We start from the raw sequence: 24,633 nt of genomic DNA, 5'->3' as shown, positions 1-24,633 counted from the left end.
CTGGATATTAGCCCTTTGTCAGATGAGTAGATTGCAAAAATTTTCTCCCATTCTGTAGGTTGCCTGTTCACTCTGATGGTAGTTTCTTTTGCTGTGCAGAAGCTCTTTAGTTTAATCATATCCCATTTGTCAATTTTGGCTTTCGCTGCCGTTGCTTTTGGTGTTTTAGACATGAAGTCCTTGCCCATGCCTATTTCCTGAATGGTACTACCTAGATTTTCTTCTAGGGTTTTTATGGTATTAGGTCTAACATTTAAGTCTCTAATCAGTTCTATCTTTTCTTCATTGTTTGTAAGAAATGTGGCTGGGTTAAGAGTTGCACAAGTGTGCAGTTACAGCACTGGCCCTTCAAGTAATAGAGCCTGATATTTAAGCAAACTGTTGTCTGACAGCCACAAGTCTCCTTTAGCAGTGAGTATGCTGCTCACATCATGAGATGTCCACACAGTAAGATATCTTCCCTGTATTATTTTAACTGCTTCAGATACTAAGACTGCTACTGCCGCCACTATCCGTAAACAATGAGGCCAACTGTTTGCTACTGTATCAATTTCCTTACTCAGGTATGCCACGGGTTGCAAGCTCATCCCTTGGACCTGTGTAAGGACTCCTAGAGCTATTCCTGTTTTTTTCTGTGACATATAAAGAAAAGTCTTGTCCCATTGGCAAGCGTAACACTGGGGCTTGGGTTAGGGCCTTCTTTAGGGCCTGGAAAGCCGCTTCTGCTTCAGGTGTCCATCTTACTAGATGGGTATTGGCTTTCTGAGTTACCTTAATTAGTGTGTATAATGGTCTGGCTATTTTACCGTACCTGGGAATCCGTATTTGGTGGAAACCTGTTATGCCAAGGAACCCTTTTAGTTGCTTTAGGGTTTTGGGATGAAGATAAGCCAGTATAGGCTGGATACGTTCCTCACTGAGGGCCCTGGTGCCTTTGGATAATTTTAGCCCTAAGTATTTAATCTGCTCTGAGCAGAACTGAGCCTTTGGTTTGGAAACCTTGTAGCCACAGGTAGTGAGGAAGTTTAAGAGCACTTGGGTGGCTTGATGGCACAAAGTTTCTGAACAGGCGGCAAAAAGGAAATCATCCATGTACCGAAGGACAAGAGTGTCCACGTATGAGAATTAGCTCAAGTCTTGCGCTAACTCAACAGGCTTTTAAAATAGAGAATGGCAAGTTTATTTTAAAATTTATATGGAAATGCAAATGACTAAAAATAGCCAAAACAAACTTGAAAAACAATAACAAAGTTGGAGGATACATATTACCTGATTTCAAGACTAATTAAGACGTAGTAATTAAGACAGTGTAGTATTAGTATAACGACAAGTAAATAGATCAATGGAACAAAATAGAAAGTCTGGAAATAGATCTGTATCTGTATTGCCAATTGATTTTCAACAGAGATGCTAAGGTAATTCAGTGGGGCAAAGGAAAGTCTTTTCAAAAATTAATCCCGACCCTTACCACATATCACTCACGCAAATAATTTGAGATAGATTATAAACCTAACATAAAGCCTAAAATTATTGAACTTCTAGAAGAAAATATAAGAGAAAATCTTCATTAGTTTTGAGTAGGCAGAGTTCTTTTTTTTGAGATGGAGTCTCACTCTGTCACCCATGCTGGAGTGTAGGGGCACTATCTTGGGTCACGGCAACCTCTGCCTCCCAGGTTCAAGCGGTTCTCCTGCCTCAGCCTCCTGAGAAGCTGGGATTACAGACATGCACCACCATTCCTGGCTAATTTTTGTATTTTTAGTAGAGACAGGTTTTCATCATGTTGGCCGGGCTGGTATTAAACTCCTGACCTCAAGTGATCCACTCACCTCAGCCTTCCAAATTGCTGCTGAGATTGCAGGCGTAAGTCACTGCATCAGGCCAGGTGGAGTTCTTATAGTGGAAATAAAAAGCATGAATCATAAAAGAAAAAAATGATAACTTCTACTTCATCAAAGTTAAAACATTTTGTTTATCAAAAAACGTTATTAATAAAATGAAAAGGTGATCCCACAAACTGGGAAAAATATGCACTATATATCTGTATCTATCTATCTATATATATATGATGAAGAACTTCTGTCATAAATACAAATACTCCAATAAACCAATAATTAAAAGCTAACCCAATTTTTTAAATAGACAGAAATTTGCATTGCTGCTTCACAAAAAATACACAAATGGCCAATAAGCACATGAAAAGGCATCCAGCATCATAGTCATCAGGAAAAATGCAAATTAAACCACAATGATAGGCCATTTCAACCCCCCTAGAATGACTAAAGGTAAAAATCACTGATGACACCAAGTGTATGAAGCCACCAGAACTCTCGTACATTGCTAGTCAAAGTGTTAAAAATCATAAAACCACTTTGGAGAACTCTTAGGTAGTTTCTCATAATGTTAAATGTACATTCACCCTGTTATCCAACAATTCTACTCCTAGATACTTACCCAAAAGAAATGAAAGCATATGTCCAGAAAAATACTTTTTACAATAATGTTCATAGTGCTTTTTTCATAATATGTCAAAACTGGAGGCAACCCAAACATCTATACAGTCCATACACCATGCATTATGGTGCATCCATATAATCGAACACTATTTAGTAATAAAAAGGAATGTATGGCTGGGCGTGGTGGCTCATGCCTGTAATGCCAGCATGTTGGGAGGCAAGGGAGGTGGATCAGTTGAGGTTAGGAGTTCGAGACCAGCCTGGCCAACATGGTGAAACTCCGTCTGTACTCCGTCTGTACTAAAAATATGAAAATTAGCTGGGCATGGCGACACACACTTGTAATCCCAGCTACTCAGTAGGCTGAGGCCAGAGAATTGCTTAAATCTGGGAGGCGGAGGTTACGGTGAGCCGAGATCGTGCCACTGCACTCCAGCCTGGACAACAGAGTAAAACTCTGTCTCAAAAAAAAAAAGAAAAAGAAAAAGAAAAAAAAAAGGAATGTGCTACTGATACATGCAGTAATGTAAATGAATCTTAAAACATTAAGTTGAGCAAAATAACCCAGACACAAAAGTGAACAACTACATGACACCGATGATTTGAAAATCTCATCTATGGAGATAGAAATCAAAATAGCAGTTACCTAAAGAAGTTGGGATTGACTTAGGAGCTTGAAGGAACTTCCTGGGGTAGCAAAAATGTTCTGTTTTGACTGGGATATTTTTCAAACCCATTGAATCTTAAAGTTAAGATTCATGCAATTCACTGCATGTAAATTTTAACTCAATTTTAAAAAATTAATTGGAAGAAATGTTTTAGCAGAATTCAAAAGATGTCTGAGATCAGCATTAGACCTGGATGGTATTTGTTAACTTTCTTAAGAACTTTCCTTATATAGAATTTAAAAATTTTATTTATTTAAAAATATGTTCTACATTAATATGGCTTAAAAAACCAAAACACTTAAAAAAAGAAAAAAAAGAAAACAAAAAAAGAAAATGTAAAATTCTCACTTCCTTGTTTTCCATTGTCTCAGCTTCCCTACTTTGTGGATTACTACTATTCTCAGTTTCTTCTGAATTCTTCCTCATATTCTTTATACAACAATAGCACTAAATTTTCAGTTAGCATGATGAAGTCCAAGAAAACATGGTGTTAAATATCCTATTAAAAGTTATGTAGCATTATAACTGTTACTAGAGATGACAACATTAGAACTGTTATTATAAATGTTAACATTAGAACTGGACATTCTGTTTAATCAGGTCTTTGTCCAAACTGAGGTTGTCATGATTTTTCAAAGCACAATTTCTAGAGAGTTTTCATATGCTGTCAGACCTCCTCGGGTGGTCAAGTTAGAAATGCTCTTTTTGGCCAGGACTCTTGCTATTTGTAACTGCTGAAGCCATCGTTTCTCTTTAAAGGCACTGCAAGAAAACAAGATATCATTTATGAGAAGAAGGTCTGATCTTATCTGCATACATAGCTGAAAAAGGATGGAAATCTTCAGGTTGATTTTGTAGCTAGGGCTAGTTTGTCTGGTCACATAGGTAGATGTGAAATAGAAACAGTAATCTTTCTAAAACAAGTTCCCTGTGATGCAGTGGAAATTATATTTTCCCAAGGCAATGCTAAAAACTTAGAATCCACAGCTAGAAACAGAAACAGAAAACCACTCAGTATCATGTAAAATTCTCTGAGTTGAAACTTTTTCTCTCTCCTCTCTAGATATTCCTATATATCACATATTCCCTGACCTCTTCTCCTTTCTCCACTTTCTACCCCTACAAACACACATGAGGATTTTTTAACTGAAAAGATATTAGGTATTTTGATAGCCTTTAACTAAAATGCAAAGGAACTTAATGTTTTATGATGGTTATTCTCTGGCTATATACTAATAAAGACTTGCAAATTTGAATACGATTACTCTTACCTGGTAGGATGCAAATGTGATTTAATACAGAGGTGTTTTACATCCCCTTAAATGTTGGGGTCCTCCAAGATTCTATCCTTGGTTCTCTCTTTCTACACCCTTTTCCTAGGAGTCCTCATTTACTCACTATTTCAATTCTTTTATCCATGACTCCTAAAGCTTGACCTTTCTTGAAAGTTGCATATCTCCAATTACCAAATAAAAATATTTATCCCATAGACACTTCTAATTTAACATATCTTTTATCTTCTTCCTAAACTTGTCCCACTTCTGTTTCCTTGTTCTAACACTTCGATTTTGCTATCCTCACTCTCTCCAAAGCTAGAAACAAAACTAAATTCCTTCTTTCTCTATTTCCACACCCAGTCAGTGACCAAATTTTGTAGATTATTCCCCAGAAATATCTCTTGTATTTGGCCTTTTCTCTTTTCCCTAACTACTGTTGTTCTAGTCCAGGTCTTTATTTTCTCTTATTTCTCTTATTGCAGTTTCCTAACTTTACTATAGTCTTTCCACATCTTTCCAATGAGTCTTCCATACATCTCTATCAGATTTGTCTTCAAAAACAAACAAAAACTGATTATGTGACTTACTTCACGAGAAAGAACTTCCGTGAGCTTCCCACCTACCTCCTACCCTATGGAAGGGGAAAGAAGAAGCAAACTCTTCACTTGGTCACACAGATGCTTCTTAGTGTAGAAGCAGTCTACTTTGCCAGTCGTATCTCCAGATAGTTTTTCCTTATTGCCTACAATGCCTTTTGCAAATCCTACTTTCCTGAAAACTAAATTTCTTGCTTGCTCTTTCACAAAACAGTGCCTTTGACCATGTTACTAGCTCTGCCTGGATCCTTTACCTCACCTCTGCCCATGTTGTCTGGCAAAGTCTGGTATTTTTAAAAGTCTTTCACTCAATCTATTAGGAGTAACCCTGTATAAAATACCATAGTGTTTCCAACATTTAAACCAGGTCCATGTCTGCCTGATTCAACTTCTTTGTTCTAGATTAACTTCTTGTTTTACCTCAATGGTTGTGTCTTTCTGTGCCCTCTAAACTGGGTTAACCCATCCATGTTGCCCATAAAAATAGGTATTAAGTCTTAAGGAAATCACTCAGGCACTTTCAGCCTTTCCCCATATCCCACCAGAGTTAATTTGAAGTCCTCTCCTGTTCTGATGCATATCCTTGCTCTTCCTAGGCTCAGGCCTATCCTGATTCTCTCCCTGGCATTTGAAACCTGACTTTTCTGCATTGATTCAAAAATTGTTTAACTTAAGAAAAAGATGCATATTGAGCACTTACTCTATGGCAAGCACTATTCTATGTGCTGGAGATACAAAAGGTGATTAAAACATATAACACATGCCTTTTAAAATAAAGAATAAAAACAAAGAGCTGTACTTGTATCCAGAGTACAAGAGCCCATCAAAGCTCATAGCATTTGAGATTATCATCTATTCTCAGTCCACTCAAACTCTTAGCTTTCTGGACCAATCCCCTACATTTGAATCTTTACTTAACTGGACTCCCAGGTCACATAAACCTCTCTGAAATTGGACAATAAGCAATAAGGAAGGCTATTTTTCTAAACACACCTTACAGGTATTCTTTGACCTGTGTAAAGCCTACGCTGACTTCTAGGCTGAGGAATGAGACTATGTGACCTTCTGGCCTCAGTGACTGTCTACACCAGTCACATTCACTCACCAACCCAAACCCACATTAGCGCTTGATCTGTGCTAACTGCATCAATGCCATCTTGGGGTCAACCCCGAGAAGTTTAGTTTTATGAATCTAAAGGTAGGAATTCCTGAATGACATGGGGTCTAGTAAGTACTTTCACATGATGCCAGATGACTTGTCTGGTTCGGGAGACTCCCCTTTCTGTAAAACAGGAACATCTGATGGTCACTTTACCCACCTGATCCCTGGGTCAGCATCGTGAACGTTAGGTTCTTCCCCATTTCTTGGCTATGACACTAGCTTGGTGATGGTGCATGTAGCCATCAAGATAGTGTCCATCCATTCCTCATGTTTGTGTCTTTGTGGTACAAGAGCTGCTCTGGTCATTTAGAGGAGTGCTCAGACCACCTGACTGCCTGCCTTGACTGTCTACTTCAGGCAGATGTAAGTGCTTTTGTGACTTCTATGAGGAACTTGAACTCGATCAAGAAGACTGCAGTGGCATGAGATTATAGATCTCTCCTTCCTTTCCACAGCCCACCAACAGAGGAAGGTGGAACAGATCCTGGGAGAGATTCAGTGGAAAGGGGGCAGAAACGGATGGGAAGTGGAAGGTGTGAATACAGGAAAGAGAAAAATATTGGGAAATGAGAAATGGAAAGAGGGTTTGCTAGGGGTAACATTGCCAGAGTAAGTGTGCAGTCAGACTGACCACCACTCTCCCTGTGGGTCTCCCTTCTGCACTAATCCCTTCCTCCTTTTCTTCCTTTCTTTTTCCTCCCTCCTTCCCTCCCTTCCCTCCCTCCCTCTCCTCCTCGCCTCCCTCCGCTTCCTTCCCTTCCTCCCTTCCTTCCTCTTTCTTCCTTCCCTCTTTCCTCCTTCCTCCTTCTTCTCACTTCCTTCCTTCCCCTTCCTCCCTTTCCCTTCCCTTTCCTTCCTTCCTTCCTCTCTTCCTTCCTTCCTTCCTTCCTTCCTTCCCTGTCCTTCCTTCCTCCTTCCTTTCCTTTCTTTCTTTCTTTCTTTCTTTTCTTTCTTTCTCTCTTTCTCTCTCTCTTTCCTTCTTTCCTCTCTCTCTTTCCTTCACAGAATAACCCTTTCTTTAACAAAATGTTTTCTCTAGCAATTTCTTTCTTGACCTTGAAATTGCCACTCCTTAATAACTCCAATCCTTATGCAATGTAGCTACAAAAAAAAAAAGGCACACTGGTAGTCTCTTTTAAAAAGTGTTTAGAAATGTTTACTAAAGCTAAACATAAATTTATCCTATGACCCAGCAATTCTGTTCCTTGGTATAGAGTCAAGAGAAGTGAATGCAAATATCCACCAAACCTCATATGCAAGAATAATTGTGCATTTTTATTCAAAGTAGCCCTAAATTAGAAACAATTTAAATGCCTATAATAGGAAAATAGATAAATAAATTAGGATATGGAATACTGCATACAAATGGAATACTACATAGAAATAAGAACAATCAATACATGCAAAAATATTGATGAATCTTACAGGCAATGTGTTGAACAAAAAAAGCAAAATATAAAAGGTATATGCCATATGTGCCCCTTATATGAAGTTCAAGAACAGGCTAAAGTAATATTTGGTGATAGAGATGAGAATAATAGTTACATCTGGGAAGGATCATGACTGGCAAGGGGCATGAAGGAAATTTTTGGGGGCGCTGGAAGTAGTTTGCATCTGATCTGAGTAGTGCTTAAATGGATATATGAAAACATAAAAATTCAACAAGCCATATATGTGAGATTAGTGGTCCTTATGGATTTTACTATATATTTCATAACTCAATTCCTCCCCAAGAAAGCACTCTACACAACAGACACCATCAGCTTTTCTCATAGAAACGGCACCCCTCCACACACAAAGCTTAAAACATGTGCTTTTTCATGCACATTTCCATTTTGCTGGGCACAGCACTGGGCTATAGTAAACACGTATTGATAAACTCATTTTTAGCATGTATCTGTTGATAAAACAAATCAATATTTCCTTTCTTGTTTATAGCCTTATTTTAAGATGGACTATGCAGTTTTTTCAATTAATAATTTTTCTAGTATATTTCTAGAATTTTTGGTGATACATTCTAGTCATTCTAGTCAGAGATATCTCACAAATTACAAAGATTGAGGCTACTAAGCTATTAAGTGTCTTCTTCTATTGTCAACCTCCCTCTGTTGGATATTGAATTTTGCATTTTACAGCCCAAATTACTCTCACCACAAGGTGGCAACAACTTAATTGAAATAAAGTTGAGCTGAGTTAAAGACCAGTACAGAAAAGCAAGTAAAACAATCTAGCCTTCTAGCCTTGTTTTTTCTTTCCTTCTCATTATGTTGAGTAAGGGGAAAAGTCACTCATAAATCTATATTTCTAACTGTAATATTTGCATCAAATAATACCTCATAAGTAATGGATGGGATCTAAACTCTACTCAGGGAGTTGTGTACCTGAAACGTCTAATTCTGATACACTTTCTTATCTCTTTAGATGTGCTACGGATTACCTTTTAACTCACTGTAAATATTAATGTCAATTCTAGCACCCTGTCCAATACAGATCTCACCCCCCCCTGTGCATCTTGCCTAGTAAGTCAGTTCAAGTCTTTAATCATTCAATTTGTCATTAATGTGTTCCTTTCTTTCCTCCCATTTTTGTTACCATCTAGTTTTCTATGACACTTTTGATGTCTCCCTCCCATATTTCAGTTTTCTCTCGTTCCCCTCTAATTACAATTAATTTTTTATTAGCTTTAGAAGAAGAAGAGGAAGAGAAAGAAGTTGAAGAGGAGGAAAAAGAAGAAGCATTAGCAGGCTAGGCACAATGGTTCATGCCTGTAATCCCAGCGCTTTGGGAGGCCAAGGTGGGAGGATCGCTTGAGCCCAGGAGTTTGAGACCAACCTGGGCAACATGGTGAGTCCCCGTCTCCACAGGAAAAAAAAATCAACCAGATATAGTGGCATGTGCCTGTAGTCCCAGCTACTTGGAAGGCTGAGGTGGGAGAATTGCTTGAGCCTAGGAATTCAAGCATGCAGTGAGCTGTGATAGCACCACTGCACTCCAGCAACAGAGCGAGACCTTGTCTCAAACAAAAAGGAAAAACAAAAGCAGCAGCAGCAGCAGCAGCAGTAAGGGACCTTGAGAATTGATACAACACTTTCTACTGTGTTTCTTTCCCTCCTGAAAGTTTGAGGAGTAAAGTACTGCACAGATTGGATTGGCCAATAATATTAGTTCATTTTGTCCTAGTCATGAGGCTAAGATGAGGTCCTTGAAGCTGGGTATTGATGCATTGGAACAACTTGTATTACTTTGAGTGGCATAGTAGGGCATTATGGACCATTCCTTATCCTGGACCTGCCTTATAAAAGGTTTGCCCTTTGTATGTTTAAGGGGAGAACGTTACCTTGCCACAGCTAAGCAGTAGATTGCATTCTCCCTTGGAGTCTTCCCACTGTGCTCTGAGAAAGATGAGAAGGAGGACTTCAGTAAAAAGTCAGCACTGGGTGTTGCATAGAAAAATGATGGATGTGAATATCCCACTCTTGAAACTGGAGGGAGGGGGACTTGGGGAAGATACGTGTTTTTTATGAGCTTTTCTTTTTTCCTAGCTGTGGCAGTAATTTTTTTCTGATTTTGTTGTTGATGTTTTTGTAATTCAGAGAATGTACTTGCATTCACCAGTGGATGAAATTTGAGGGCTTGTTCTTTTGTGTCCAGCTGTGAAATTGCCAAAGGACTCACAGGTTTGCTACTTGCAGTTTGTTTGCTGAGAGATGGTAGCTTGAGCAAGATGCTTTGTGAGTCACTGTTCCCAGCCTTATGCCAGCTCTTGGAGGTCATTTTTGGTTTGGTAAAACCATCCACCATCACAGTGTCTCCAACTTTTGCCCCAAAGACCCTTGCTCCACAAAACTGGCTTTTATGAAGACTGTGACTCTGAGCTCTGAGGATCCATTGTTTTATTTTAATGTAAATCCTCATTGGGACTGAAATTTTCGGAAAAGAAACTGTGGACCACATTTTACTGAGCAAATATAATACACAGTCTTTATGCTTGTGTTTGAACACAATGGTCAGGGGAGTTTGTCCTGCTGCATTTTTGCATTCCAGGCACAGCACGCTGCAGTTGACAAAGGCCTTCAGAATCAACAGTTGGCCTGCTTCTGCGGCTACATGAATGGGGCATTTAGAGACATCTGCATGAAGGGCTTCATGGCACCATGCTCTATAGGGGTGAACACCGACTGCCTCGTGGGGCCGCGCACCCTGCTTCAGGGCCCATTCAGTGAGTTCAATGTATCCACAAAAAGCAGCAATGTACAGGGCTACCCTTTTCTGATACCTAAATGAGTGAAACAAGTGGGGAGGGGTGTTTAGAAAATCAGCAAACAAACAAGTGTAGTTACACTAAATGCTCATGAAATATTCTAGCTGAATGTTTATTTCTTCTTAACTTTTACCTTAAAATGTTTTTGGAAAAGGCATATGGTGATATACAGGTTAAACTGCACAGATCCTGCTTATGCACATTATCCTATTATGCACATGTAAATAGTTTCCTTGAAGTGGTCGTCTTTTTTATAAACATTAAATCCTCAGGAAAAATATCAAGCATAGGGAAATACAAGGAGCTTTTAAGTCTGACCACTTACATTCTCTGAGCTCTTAGATTTTATTTAAAGATGAAGTCAAGTGTAGATGGTCAAGCACATGAACACTAGAGTTAAATTGTTACGATTCAATACCCAGTTCTGCCCTTGCTATTGGTATGACATGGGGCAAGTTTTTTTCCTCCATTCCCCACCAGACAGAGTCTTGCTCTGTTGTTCAGGCTGGAGTACAGTGGTGCAATCTTGGCTCAATGCAACCTCCACCTCCCAAGTTGAAGCGATTCTTCTGCCTCAGCCTCCTCAGTAGTCAGAATTGCAGGTGCGAGCCACCACGCCTGGCTAATTTTTGTATTTTTTGTAGAAACAGGGGTTTCGCTATGTTGGCCAGGCTGGTGTCGAACTCCTGACCTCAAGTGATCTGCCTGCCTGGCCTCCCAAAGTAATGGGATTACAGGTGTGAGCCACTGCGCCCAGCCAACATGGGGCAGGTTTTCTGATCTTAGTTTCCTCATCTGTAAAATAAGATTAAAAATTTTCCACCACATCAAAGTGTTATAAGCATAGAATGAGGTAATAAATATAACACAGTGTCTGCCATAAAGTATTAAATAAATATGCACTATTAAAAGTAATAAAGCAGCACAGCTATTTCTTTGGATGCAGAACATGGAAAAAATATGACTATCCCATAATAGAAATCAGTGTAAAATATTAGAATATTTTATAAAATTGTAAAAGCTGCTCTTCTAATCCATCACTTCACAGAGCCCTTAGATCTCCTGATGTGTTGGCTTCTGCAAAACATGATTAAATCACCCACGAGGGGGCACTATTCTAAAATACTATTAAATTAAACCTACAGATTAGTGCAATTTATGTATGTGAGAATCTGATGGCTGTATTAACACATTAAAATGACCACCTGCCTCTCTGAACCAACCCTCCTCTTGCCCCAGCTATACCCGTTACACTTTATGTATGGCAAAAGTACAAATGCTGGTAATAAATGCAGTTTGAAAAATTACATGTGAGCTTAGGAAGATGTGGTCAATGTTTTCAGTCAATTAACAAGTGTTTTCTTAAAGAATAATTGAATGTGAAAGTGGCAAGATATAGATGCCCTTTGACTTATGATAGGGTTATGTCCTGATAAAAACCATCATATGTTGAAAGTATCATAAGTCTAAAATGCATTTAATACATCTAATCTACTGAACATCAAATCTTAGTCTACCCCACCTTAATTAGCATACAGTTGGGCAAAATCATCTAACACAAAGCCTATTTTATAATAAACTGTTGACTATTACCTGTAATTTATTTAATGCTGTACTGAAAATGAAAAAGAATGGTTATATGGGCACTGGAAGTTTAGTTTCTACTGAATTAACACCACTTTCACACCATTGTAAGTTGAACAATCTAAGTTGAACCATCGTAAGTTGTGGACTGTCTGTATGTGTTCTGAGAGCCTTGAAAAATATTGCTGAAAGTCTCATATCTAAACCAAATCGAAGTCACCGATTTAATCACAGTTGACCTTTGAACAACAAGAGTTTGAACTGTGGAGGTTCAGTTTGGGGATTTTCTTCCACCTCTGCCACACCTGAGACAGCAAGACAAACCCTTCTCCTCTTTCTCCCCTTCAGCCTTATTCAACCTGAAGATTGAAGACCTTTATAATAATCCACATCCACTTAATGACTAGGAAATATATTTTCTTTTCCTTATGATTTGCTTAATATTTTCTTTTCTGTAGCTTACTTTATTGTAAGAATATGGTATATAATACATATACACAACATGTGTTAATTGACTATGTTATCAGTAAGACTTCTGGTCAATGGTAGGCTATTAGTAGCGAAGTTTTGGGGAAGTCGAAAGTTATATGGGAATTTTCAACTGTGTGGGGAGTTGGCATCCCTAACCCCTGCATTGTTCAAAGGTTAACTATAGTTAGTATTTCCTGAGGAAAGTCTATCTGAATCGCAAGACTGTCAGTCCTGATGGCATCCCTGCTGTTTTGTTCCAGCAAATATGTAATAGTAATATTTGGTTGAGACATGCTAAGTGGAACTGGCATAGAGCAGCACCCCAGCTGTAGAGTGAGTGAACTGCAGGCTTAAGGTCTGATGGAAGTTTAGTAAAAAATTACAGCACTTGCTAAGTTAATTTAACATGAATTTCTCATACTTGAGTACTGGTCCTTCTTTTGATAAGTAGCGTTGGACTTTAAGTTTTTGTCCAAGGAGACAACCCATCAGAAATTCCTTCCATCCATCCCAGACATCCAGGCGAAGTGTTGTGCCTGTGGATCAAGAGAGATGGTTTATGGTTCCAGTCCAGCAGTGTGGTTTGGGAATCCATAAAACTTCTAATGATAGCTTTCCCCAAACAGAGGCATAAGCTAGATGCAAAATGAAAAATGACCTTGAAACAAGGAGACAGGGATGCTATTTTTAGCGTAGGCCATTATTGGGACTTGGAAAAGCTGTTTAGTATCTGTGCATTACCATTTTCTCATCTGCTCAATGATTGCATATAGCGCTGAAATATTTTTTTGCAGCTATCTTAAAACAGCCTTGTGGAGATTGATTCAATGCTGCTGTATACATTAGCAAGTAAACCAAAGTTGTTATATTGGAAGAGGAAACTAAGGAATCTGTGGCAGGACAAATGGTCTTCTGGAGCCTTTAGCTTATGAAGGCTCCAGGCTGTGAGGGAGTTGAATGATGCTCACCAGCTAATTTGCTTGTTCTATCCTTTATGAAACATGAGCTGTTCTCTGTTACAAACATAAAAGTAATTCACTGCTGCTGGAGAACTTATCACTGGCTCCTCCGAAGTCTACCCTTCCTGTGATAACACATTCCCTTTATCCTTCAGGCTGGTGTTTTCCAGGGATCTTTCCTCAGCCTTCTGCTCTTCTCAATTTACACACGTTTCCCTGGGGATTAAACCCAGCCTTCTCCCTATGTGGTCCAACCTAGCTCTCTCTGCCTCATTCATTTATTATGGCCACCTTGACTTTTCACCTGTCCTCACACCAAGTCTACTCCCATCTCAGGACCTAATGACTTACAATTTTTTGCTTGAAAGGATCTTCATCTAGATTTTCACAGGACTATGTCCTTTTTATTCATCTTTCACTTCAACCATAGCTAAAGCAAGATCTGCCATCACTACCTCCTCACCTTCATTACTTTGTATCTCATGACTTTAACTTCTTTATTGCCTCTGTCATCAGTACTTGGAATCATTTTATTTGCTTGGAGATTTTTTTTTTTTCATGCTCCCATTAAGAAGAAAATTCCTTCAGGACTTGCCATATAGCCTGGCACCTGGTAGGTGCTCCCTAAATACTTGATGTCTGATTAATTGTCAATCTTAGTGGCGAAGATGGCTTCATTGACCAGCCAAGTGCCACTCATTCCCAAGTCCCAATCTCCAGCCCAGCCTCTGCTCTAGCTCCAGACTCCCTCTGCTGGCGATATTACCAATGGAGGATTTGCACTACAACCCCATCATTCCAGAATACCACTCATTATCTTTTTTCTCCTAAACCTGCTTTTTCTCCTACATTTTTTTTTTTCTCAGTGAGTGGTACATCTATTTTGCTACCTAAGCCATATATTAGAGAGTTTTTCTTCATCCTTCCTTTTTTTTTTTTTTTTTTTTTGAGACGGAGTCTTGCTTTGTAGCCCAAGTGATTCTCCTGCCTCAGCCTCTCAAGTAGCTAGGATTACAGGCCACCATGCCCAGCTAATTTTTTTGTATGTTTAGTAGCCAAGGAGTTTCACCATGTTGGTCAGGCTTGTCTTGAACTCTTAACCTCAAATGATCCATCTGCCTTGGCCTCCCACAGTGCTGGGATTACAGGTGTGAGCCACTGCACCCAACATCCTTCCCATTTTTTTCATGTCCTACATCTGAACGGTTGCTTAGGCCTGACAAGTTTACCTGATCAATATTGAAGAACATCTCAACTCCTTGCCTCCATCTCAACCAGCGCTGCCCTATTTCAGACCTAGATAATCTTTCACCTAAATCTAGTTTGAGATGCTCCCCGCAGCCTCCGCTTCTTTATTCAGGCCTCCGCTCAATGTTGTCTTCTTTCCTGACCAGCTATCTAAATAGCCTCCCATCAGTTTACTGCACCATTTATTCCATTTTCCCGCCTTCTTTTACTTCGTAGCTCTTAATCTCTGCTTAAAATGAGAAAATTTTCTGTTTGCTTGATGGTGTTTGCCTCCTCCACTGAGATCCAAGCTTCAGGAGGGTAGGGACACTGCCACTGTGCCTGCTTTCCACAGTGCCTGCTTTCCACAGTGATGCCTGGCTTATGGTGGATGCTCAGTAAGTATTTGTTGAATGAAGTTCTGCTGGACTCCCAAACTTCTTCTGGCCATGCTCTGCCCTCCTAACCGGGCAGGCTGGCCTGCACTTCCCTGTGCACACCAGGCTGTTTCTGGCCTTGGTGGTTTCTGAACTGTGCTTATCTTTGTTGGCTGAGATTTCAGAACACCAGTAATCTTAGAATCACAGAGTGGTGAAGATAGATCTTGAAGATCTTAAAAGACCAACCCACTCAGCAGCCCCCTTTTATAGACTTGGAAGCTGAGGTTCAGAGATAGGTGACTTGCCTGAGGCTTCTCAGCCAGCAGGGAATTTCCAGAATTCCCTGGAATTTGTCTTTAGGATTCTTTCTAATGCCTAGAGAGTTTCCCCCTTTCAGTTGCCTTTCTGATTATTTCCTTTCTGCTTCCCCTCTCTTTTCCTTCTTGCTTCCTCTCTGCACACACACAACAAAGGATATCTCCCTGCCAGTCCCTCCCTTACTGGACATTCTATGTTATAACCTGCAATCTTGAAATGGGGCTCTTCCTCTGTTACTCCTTACTCTGGTTTGGATTTCTTGACCTTGGACTTGCTATTCTTTGTGAATTGATTCCTATTTACATACTTGTTTACTTATAGGCCTGACCTGCGTTAAACTACCCTTATCCCCCTCATCTGCCTCGATCCTCATCACTTGGGCCTCAGCTAGGAGAGTTTACTCTCCTTGCTGGAGAATTCTGGAATTATTCTGTAGACATAAAGTAGTGGTCCTGCAGCTATTCTGTAGGAATACCTTGATAAACATTTTCCAAAATATGGACCATACTTCCTACAATAGATTAATTTTCTCTAAAGCTTCTTGCTGTACTTAAACCTTCTCATAAAATGTTTAATTCTCATGGACTGGAAACGAAGGACTTTAAACACCGCTCCAAGTGCATTTGTTTTATCTCCTGCTGAAATGATCTATGTTTTTAGTTTATTGTGAAAATCACTCCCAAATGAGCAGTAGAAAGCTTTAGCCTGGCCCCGTACCCCAGCCTCCTTAGTCCTCCACAGCTGAGGCTACACAGTCTCCATTTGAAGGACCAGCCAGCCCCAGGTCCATAGAACAATTCCTGTAGGAGGGAATTTATTAAGATTTTGACCAGGGGCCAGTGCAGTGGCTCACACCTGTATTCCCAGCACTTTGGGTGGGAGGATTGCTTGAGGCCAGGAGTTTACCAGCCTGAGCAACACAGTGAGACCCCCATCTCTACAAAACTAAAATAAAAGATGTAGGCCAGTAACTCAGAGGGTTGATAGGAAGTCAGTGTTCCTGTTCATCCTGGTCAGATATTCTTGTCACTTCTGTTCCTCCTGAGCAAGTCCCCACTTTGTGCCCTATGTCGTGAATCCCAATATTCTACCCCACCTTTTGGGTTTTAAGACTAAGGTTCCATTTCTGAATTTCTTACTCTAAACCTAATCTCTGGGGTTAGATTTCTATCACATGTTATCAGAGCCTCTGATGTCAACATCACCTTATCTAGTTTCCTGCCTCTTGTGTCATTCATTCATTCATTCATTCACTACCTTGGTGCTATGGTTCACTCACCAGGTCCCTGCTGGATCTCCCTGAGGGTCACCCTCTGCCTTCCTTGGCCTTACCAACTGACAGCTGCAGACTGACTTGCCTTTTCCAGGACTTCCACCAGAAGGACTTATTTGAGGCTAACCTTCCACTGCTAGGTGTCTATAGATGGGAATTTCCTGGCTTACCTGTTCTCCGGATTGTTGCCTACCCTCAGAGTCTCAGCTCTCTCTAGCCCTCCTGCCTACTGCTAAATGAGACCTGATTCTGAAAACTACAGAGGAGACTGTACGATTTAAATCTCCTTAACATTGATGGGGCACCTCCATCAGGCCCTGTATTTTGTTTCATTTTAATTCCCTGTCTAGTAGCAAATATTACAGGTGTTATAACCATAAATTCAGTTCCTTGCATTGAAACAGTCCTGATAATGCTCAACTTTTAAATATCCAGAGAATTTCTAAGCAAGTCAGCCAGCACTGTTTATTAGATTATCCTTTCACCCCTGTTGCTTTGTAATGCCCTCTTTGTCAGATATTAAATTCCTTCATAAGCTTAGGAATTCTGTTGGGAAATAGAAATTTACTTGAAAAATGCTATATTGCTCCAGAAAATACAACTAAAACCTATTACTGAAGAGAGAGGAAAACTAATAAGCTTTAGGGCCCCTTGCTGTCTTCTATAGAGCCTTCTAATGTTCTTGTCATAGTTTTGGATTTTTTAAAAGAGGACCCACAAAACTGTGTTAACTTTACAAAACCTGAATCTGTCCATTCTGTGCTTGCAAACTTATCTACTATGCCCAGGTCACACAGGACAGCAGATGGCAGCAACAGTGCCTATTTAGGCAATCATCCTCAACCTCTCCACATGTGGCCCCTGACTCCCAAGTTTCTGGATTCTTCATTCATACCCCAGGAGTCAGTGTATGCCTATCTGATTTGGACTTTTTCTTCCTGAATTTGGAAATTGTTTCTCTGGTTTGAGCTTCCTCTCATGGAAGAAATAAAATAAAACATTGATTAGAACTTAAAGGTCATCAATAAAGGCATACTGGTTTGGCAGTATAAATTGTTAGAAAGAACCCGATCCTGGGTGTATGATTATCATTTGTTAGCAGTGTGACCTTGATCAGATCACTTAACTTCTCTGAACTTCAGTTTTCTCATCAATAAAAGGAATTAAAATGGCACCATAGGTCTCCATGAGCCTAAAGGTTGGTAAAAAGACCCTGGAGCCAGCTCAGATTTCAGGATCTGAGCTGACACAACCCTGCTCCTGGAATGGTTTCTCAGGTGCCATGTGCGCAGGCAGCCATGAATACATTCTACGAGGTGTTTATGGTGAAGAGTACCAATTGGTATCATCTGTAAAGAAAAGGCATTAATTCATTCACTCATTTGTTTAGGTACTCCTTGTTTCAGAAAGAGTGAATGACAGTTTATGAATATATGTGAAGTAAAAACAGAATAACAAGCAGATGAGCATGTAGATCAGCAAGGGGAAAGCAAAAGCCAGGGCAGAGATTTCAGAGCTAGAAGCCGGGCTAAAATGAACACCTGATACCATATAGGTTGATGTAAGACTAGGTGTGTGTGTGCGTGTGTATGTCTGCATGTATATGTATGTATTGGACCTATGTGATGTGCCACTAAGCTTCAAGTCACAAAATCACACATATTAAGATATATTTATCATGATAGATTTATGATAAGTTAGTCATTAGATGTTCTACCACCAGAATTCCCTTATCCCATCATTACTTATCTTCTTCTTAATCCCTGAAATCTTTCTTTCTCCATCTCCTTTATTAAAGCTGCTCTCTCTGAGCCCACCAAAGATGTTTAAAGCAAATCCAAAGCTTTTTTTTTTTTTCTTTTTTAATCTCAGAATTGCTTTGGACCTTTACCAGCATCTTGAAAACAGTCTCATGATCTGTTGCATACAAAGTTCCAGTTCTCCTCCTGACTCTGACAGCTTTCCATGTCTCGTTTTCTGACTCTTCTGTGTGCTTGCCCTGACCTCAGCATGTCCTGAGTGCCGCCCATTGGCCCTTAAGACGCTCCCCTCTATATTTACTCTCTGGGGAATGCACCCCTCACAGGGCTGAGCCTCCACCTAAATGGGCAGGATTAGTATCTGCTAACCCAAACCATCAGTCAAGCACTAACTCCATGTTTGCAGTGAAGGGAAATTAGAAGACTTCAGTTGTACTTACAGCTTTGCCACTAACTGGCCAGCTGAGTAACATTTTTTTAAAAAGTACTCTCTGAGTTTCCTCATATCTAAAGCTTAAAACCCAGAACATAGCTCCTTTCCTCAATTTCCCCACCACTGTCCTAGTGTGAGAACTTTGATTCTTTCCTCTACTTAAATGTGATCTAGGTCCAGGCATGTTAGCTCACTCCTGTAATCCTAGCACTTTGGGAGGCCAAGGTGGGTGGATCACTTGAGGTCAGGAGTTTGAGACCAGCCTGGCCAACATAGTGAAACCCTGTCTGTATTAAAAATACACACACACACACAAATTAGCCAGGCATAGTGGGATACGCCTGTAGTCCCAGCTACTCAGGAGGCTGAGGTGAGAGAATCGCTGAAATCCAGGAGGCAGCGGTTGCAGTGAGCTGAGGTTGTGCCACTGCACTCCAGCCTGGGTGATGGAGTGAGACCCTGTCTCAAAAAAAAAGTGATCTAGCATGATGTTCTGTCCTGTTCTGCCTTCTATGTTTCTCAGATTTGTCTCTTCCACTGCTAATGGAATTAATTAATACTGGGATTATTGAACATACCAGTTATTATATCACCCTGCCTGCAGGCTTTCCTCACTCCTTTCTATATTTCATATTGCTTGCTACCAGATCAAACCTCTCCTAGAACACTCCTGTTCTAGGCTGGTGCAATGGCTTATGCCTGTAATCCCAGCACTTTGGGAGTCCAAGGCAGGCGGATCACAAGGTCAGGAGATGGAGACCATCCCGGCCAACATGGTGAAACCTCGTCTCTACTAAAATACAAAAAATTAGCTGGGAGTGGTGGTACATGCCTGTAGTCCCAGCTACTCAGGAGGCGGAAGCAGGGGAATCGCTTGAACCCGGGAGGTGGAGGTTGCAGTGAGCTGAAGTCGTGCCACTGCACTTCAGCCTGGCAACAAGAGCATGACTGCGAGTCAAAAACAAACAACAACAACAACAAAACAAAAAACACTCCTGTTCCAGAAGGTGCAGGGCTCTGGCTGCAGCCACAGCAAGTGTGAGCTGTGTTCCCTCACCTTAAGATCCTCCTCCTTCTGCCCTCAGCTGTGTTTGCTAGTGCTCTCAGGAAGGCTCCTCCACTCTCCAGAACAGTCTCCTGCTTTCTGTCCGTCCCTGGAATGTCTTCCCTTCCTCCTCTCAGATGATCCATAGTTCCCACATCTTTGTGTGTTCCAGCCCCACTTTCTCCAGAATGCCTTCCCTACATGCCTTCAGCCTGCATTGAGCTGACTTACTGGATTTTAACTGAGTGTGTATACATGTCTCATTTCTATCACTTTATTGTAAAAACACCCAGAGTGCAGAGGCAGCTTTGTAAATGTTTTTATGAGCAGTGATTAATTGAGCTACTTAAATCTTTGATTTTCAACCTGAACATGACTGCTTCTCCAAACCCTTCTGATTTTCCACTGCCTCTGGAAAAGGGGCCAAGGTTCAACTCCTGATAGCAACAGAGATGATTCATTGACTGGAAAGAGAGATCCTATACAAGAAGCTGATCAAGGACTCTTTTTGCCTTCTAGTTTTAAAAAAGGTGAGCTGGCTACTTAAGGAATACTAGTTATGCTTTAGGTAAAGGTATGAAGCATATGAAGCAGGCCAAAGAGCCCTTCCCCTTGAGGTCCTCTGATGCCCTGTGTTCTCATGATGACCAAAGCAGCCTACTCAGGTCATGCTTAGACCCTTAACCTTATATCTGAACACCTTCATTTCCTAAAGTTCCTATTCCCAGAGGGTCATTTTAAGGAGTAGGTATGTTGTCCTTGACACACACTGAGCAAGTAATTTAATCATTCAGATGATTTACTTTTTTTCAAGTCTGTAAAAGTTGGGGTTGGGTCAATTCAAATTATCTTCCAGCTTAAAACATCACATTATAATCTGAGCATTATAGGCCTGAAGAATAGTCATCCAGAGTTTATTCTAGTTTTGTTTCATCCTTTGGTACTTCATTAAATAACTAGATTATCAGTTGCTTGGGGACAAATGCCACTGTGTGCCCTTCCTTATGCAAGCCCCCATCATGTTCTAGGCAGGGTTCAGCTTCCAGCAAGCATGCAGAGCAGGTATGTGCATTATAGCAAAGTACTCTGAGGAGAAATTGTAGAACTTCACTTCCCTGATCAAAAACAGGGAAAAAAATTATGTTAAAGTTTTGAGAGCCTTAATTTAAAATAACAGGAAAGAATAATGCTAAGCAAATATAACAGTCAGGAGAAGTATCAATAAATGCAAATTTAGCAGTTATATAAAGCAAAACTGCTTAGCTAAGGATACCTACAAAGCCCTATGTATATGTTGGGAGAACCCAAATTTCACTGCAGTGTTATAACACAATGTCAACTAAGGATGTGCTGATTGTCAGCAAGGATTCATTTACTTCAAGTAATAATTTCTATAAGGTTCCAACCATTTTTTAAAAATGTGAAATGCTTCATGAACTTGTGTGTCATCATCAGGTAGGGGCCATGTTAATCATCTCTGTACTGTCCAATCATTTTTTAGTATTCTTAAAACAAATCTGACAGCTTTTTCCTTTGTCTTATTGATGTTTGGCTATAGTAGACATGACCTGGAAGTACAGATGTTTTTCTTTTTTCCTGAAACAGGGCCTCGCTATCACCCAGGCCGGAGTGCAATGGTGTGATCACAGCCCACTGCAGCCTTAACCTCCTCGTCCAAGTGATCCTCCTACCTCAGCCTCCCAAGCAGCTGAGACTACAGGTGTGCACCAACACATCGGCTATGTTTTTTTTTTTTTTGTACAGATAAGCATCTCACTATGTTCCCTAGGCTGGTCTTGAAGTACTGAGCTCAAGTGATTCCTCCCTCCCTTGGCCTCCAAAAGTGCTAGCATTACAGGTATGAATCACTAGTCACTATGCCCAGCCAAGGTATAGTATTTAGAGAGAGGTTGTAATTTGTATCAGGGATAAATGCTATTCCACTAAGGCATACTTTCAGCCAGTATAGCATTGGCGTCACATTGTTAAAAAGATTATTTTAATATAACCAGTGACATTTTAAGATGAAAATGCCCAAAGCAGGGTTCAGAATAGCATGTATCATATGCTGCCTTGCATTAAAAAAGGGAAAAAGAATATGTACTTGAACTTGCATTTACACATGCCCGAAGTGTATTTTGAAAGAGAAAAAGATGAAGTGGTCTGAGTTTTGCTCTTCCACCTTGAGGCTATTAATGAATCTGCTTTGAGAACAAGACATGACAGGGCTATGAGACCCTCCTTATTTCTTAGTCTGTAGACCCAGACCCAAGAATGAAATGTTGATAATTCATATCCACACTGAACTTACAGAGGTTTCCATTTAGAAATAATGCCTCCATTTGTTCAGATTTAATTTGGAAATGGTTTTGATTGTAAATCTTCAAAACAATAATGGTTGCCCATGAGGAAGGAACTAAGTGCTTGTAGGACCAGGAGAGGGAGGGAAACTTACCACTACACATCCTTTTTCACTTCTGATATTTAAACCATGCTAATGTATTAACTGTTTTAAAGTGAATATGTAAATAAAGTTAACAGATTGTATATAAAAATCCTAGATTTCCATTTTCTCTTGAAAAGCTGCAAAATCTGGTATCAAAGGACCCTAGTGCCAGATGGTAGCTGATATCAAATATACTGGGCAGTACCAATATCAGTCTGGTAGTCCTTGAGGGTGTTGCAATCATACATCTCCAGGCCCCTTGGGGTTCGGAGACAGTAGACACTCACAGGGAGGCCACATCTCAGAGTTACCAGTGTTCTCAGATCAGACACTGTTTTATCAAGAAGGGAAGTGCTCTCCATTATTGGCATTGTGTCTTGAGTTACAGCATTGAACACGTATAGAGTAGGCTTGTCTTCTTCCTAAAGGGAGAGAAAAAGAGGGAACTTATTGTCTGGAGGTTGGGATGAGGGCCAGGCATTTCAGGGGGTAGCTTTGAGCACCTCTAGCTCCACGACATAGGTGTTAATGTGAAAGCAATAGTCACTTAAGTTCTCTGCCTTCTGGTCTGAGTCTAGCTCTTATGTCCTGAGATATTAACAGGTCCCCCTGTTTGAGTGAAGTGAAGAAGACTTGGCAAGACTTTGAGATCCTTGACTTTTTACTCTACAGACCCAGATTACATAAGAGTGTTGATAATTTATATCCATCCTGTGCTTATGGAGGTGTTAGTTTAGAAAACATTCCTCTGTTATGCAGCACTTTAATTTGGAATACTGTGGATTTGAAATCTTCAGTCAATTATTATTTTTATTTTTTTCCTGAGAGGTTATTCCTGGCAAGTGGAACTGAGTTGAGAGTGGGGAGGGAGTGTTTGCTTATCATTTTGTGCTTTTCATTGTCTATATGGTTTGACTGTTTTAAAAGCAACATATATTTACTTTTATTATTTACCTTTTCTTTCTTTCTTTCTTTCTTCTCTTTTCTTTTCTTTCTTTCTTCTCTTCTCTTTTCTTTTCTTTCTTTCTCTCTCTCCTCTCTCTCTCTCTCTCTCTCTCTCTCTCTCTCTCTCTCTCTTGTGTGTGTGTGTCACTATGTTGCCCAGCCTGGTCTCAAACTCCTGGGCTCAAGCGATCTTCCCACCTTGGCCTCCCATAGTGTTGGCATTATAGGTGTGAGCCATTGCACCTGGCCTACTTTTACTATTTACAAAGGGAAATACTAAATATAGGTTCAGAAAATTTTCTTTTGTTTCTTTCATTTTGTAATCTAAGTAGGAAAGCAAGTAGAACTGAGATATCTGAAGTAGAGTTAAGATGTTAAGATGGAAAGTTTGAGGAAAATATGAATCCTTCTGTTAACAACAGGTTTAGATAAATCAAACCAAAACTCAAAATACAGCAAATAGGAAAAACGGGAAGCAGCTGGGGAGGAAAAGATTATTATCATTTCCACTTTTCTCATGAAAAATGAAACTGACTTTACTTCCTCTTTAGCAGATTCAGGACAATTATATTTTTCTGCAACGGCCTGCTGTTGGGTTGGCAGATGTCAGTGCATGGCGCTATCACGGAATGCCCACGACTACAGGACTCTCTCAGAACCTGGTATCTGGCCTCCAGGTTCTTCAGGGGGCTCCAACCTGTCAATGCTGTCTTGCCCCTCCTTTGTTTCCTTCCTCTATTTTTTCCATCAGAATCCCTCCCTGGTTCCTCCAGGGGCCCCTGCCTCCTGCAGACTTATAATACATTAAATGCATTCTCCCCTCCCACATAACACATAGCAGTAATATGGTGAACATGCAGACCTTTTTGAAAAAGCCTTTGAGGAGTGGTGTTACTGATGAAATTTAAGGCTACAATACTTTGATCTAGGGCCCATTTCAGTGACTGAAGTGATTAGGAACAGGTTCGGTCCCTCTGTGGCTGCTCATAAAGCCAGATCAGCAAGCTGAGCTGCCCACTAAGCCTAAAGTGCTTAGAACAAGTTTTCGTGATAGTTTCTCATAAACCCATGAAATACAAATTTAAAGGACACAGGATTTACCCTTTCACTTTTGCCATGCTGTGCTTTCCTATGGTTCCATAAAGCAAGTATCTGTTCAAGCTAATGTAGATAATATTTATGGGCAGGCAGAAATTCCTATGAAAACTGAATAAAAAGATTGTGGGAAAGAGAGAAAAATTATATTTTATATAATAGCTCTTTTTTATTTCTTTAAAAATTCCTTATTCATATTTAGAATTAAATGCAAATAACAAATTAAATGCAAACAAATAACAAAATAAATGCAAATAGAATAACATGCAAACAAAAT

The 24,633-nt window shown here is 40.1% G+C and overlaps 1 protein-coding gene across 3 annotated transcripts in view; it reads right to left on the bottom strand.

Moving 5' to 3' along the window:
* Nucleotides 1-3,711: 3,711 nt before the first annotated feature.
* Nucleotides 3,712-24,633, bottom strand: part of ANKUB1 (ankyrin repeat and ubiquitin domain containing 1) — a 31,572-nt gene continuing 10,650 nt past the window's right edge. The window contains exons 2-6 of one of the 3 annotated variants that reach the window (XM_017856545.1): nucleotides 24,363-24,467; nucleotides 22,604-22,738; nucleotides 12,897-13,011; nucleotides 9,497-10,435; nucleotides 3,738-3,886 (exon numbers count right to left, since the gene is read on the bottom strand). In XM_017856545.1, coding sequence (XP_017712034.1) covers nucleotides 3,757-3,886; nucleotides 9,497-10,435; nucleotides 12,897-13,011; nucleotides 22,604-22,616 — 1,197 coding nt within the window. In that variant the 5' untranslated portion in view covers nucleotides 22,617-22,738; nucleotides 24,363-24,467 and the 3' untranslated portion in view covers nucleotides 3,738-3,756. Of the gene's footprint in view, nucleotides 3,887-9,496; nucleotides 10,436-12,896; nucleotides 13,012-22,521; nucleotides 22,739-24,362; nucleotides 24,468-24,633 lie in introns of all 3 variants that reach the window. The other 2 variants (XM_017856543.1, XM_017856544.1) reach the window with 2 other exon arrangements.

The sequence above is a fragment of the Rhinopithecus bieti genome, unplaced genomic scaffold (assembly GCF_001698545.2).
Source record: "Rhinopithecus bieti isolate Rb0 unplaced genomic scaffold, ASM169854v2 scaffold_42565, whole genome shotgun sequence".
Taxonomy (NCBI): domain Eukaryota; kingdom Metazoa; phylum Chordata; class Mammalia; order Primates; family Cercopithecidae; genus Rhinopithecus; species Rhinopithecus bieti.
The sequence above is the reverse complement of the archived record's forward strand: the minus strand, read 5'-3'. Positions and strand labels throughout refer to the sequence as shown.